This window comes from Neophocaena asiaeorientalis, unplaced genomic scaffold (genome assembly GCF_003031525.2).
Source record: "Neophocaena asiaeorientalis asiaeorientalis breed wild unplaced genomic scaffold, Neophocaena_asiaeorientalis_V1.1 scaffold43, whole genome shotgun sequence".
Classification (NCBI taxonomy): domain Eukaryota; kingdom Metazoa; phylum Chordata; class Mammalia; order Artiodactyla; family Phocoenidae; genus Neophocaena; species Neophocaena asiaeorientalis.
The window spans coordinates 162,764-163,272 of NW_020173674.1; the positions used below are offsets into that span (position 1 = coordinate 162,764).

General features: G+C 62.5%; 1 protein-coding gene across 1 annotated transcript in view; it reads left to right on the forward strand.

Moving 5' to 3' along the window:
• The window catches only part of B4GALNT4 (beta-1,4-N-acetyl-galactosaminyltransferase 4), an 11,737-nt gene that overhangs the window by 6,437 nt on the left and 4,791 nt on the right, over window positions 1-509 (forward strand). Inside the window, exons 11-13 of the mRNA XM_024748912.1 lie at window positions 4-121; window positions 240-340; window positions 418-509. Coding sequence (XP_024604680.1) covers window positions 4-121; window positions 240-340; window positions 418-509 — 311 coding nt within the window. The remainder of the gene's footprint in view (window positions 1-3; window positions 122-239; window positions 341-417) is intronic.

Here is a 509-nt window from a genome sequence, read left to right on the forward strand (position 1 = left end):
GCCTCCCGCAGCGCCTCGGGTGGAGCCCTGGAGTCTGGAGAATGTGCTGGAGCCCTGCACCTACGCCCCCACCTACGTCGTCAAGGACTTTCCCATCGCAAGATACCAGGGACTGCAGTTTGTAAGTGCCTCTCACCAAGGTCTTCCCTGAGACCCAGACCTCCCTCTTCCCAGGGTCCCCGGAGCCTCCTCCAGGCCCTCTGGAAGACGCCCCAACCTGAGCCCTCTGCCCGCCCCAGGTGTACCTGTCCTTCGTCTATCCCAATGACCACACACGCCTGACTCACATGGAGACGGACAACAAGTGCTTCTACCGCGAGTCGCCGCTGTATCTGGAAAGGTGGGTGGGTGGTGCCCAAGGAAGAATGGGCGGGACCTCGGCCGAGCCTCGTCTCTGACGCCCCGCCCCTGCCCCAGGTTTGGGTTCTACAAATACATGAAGATGGACCGGGAGGAGGGGGAGGAAGACGAAGAGGAGGAGGTGCAGCGCCGAGCCTTCCTCTTCCTCA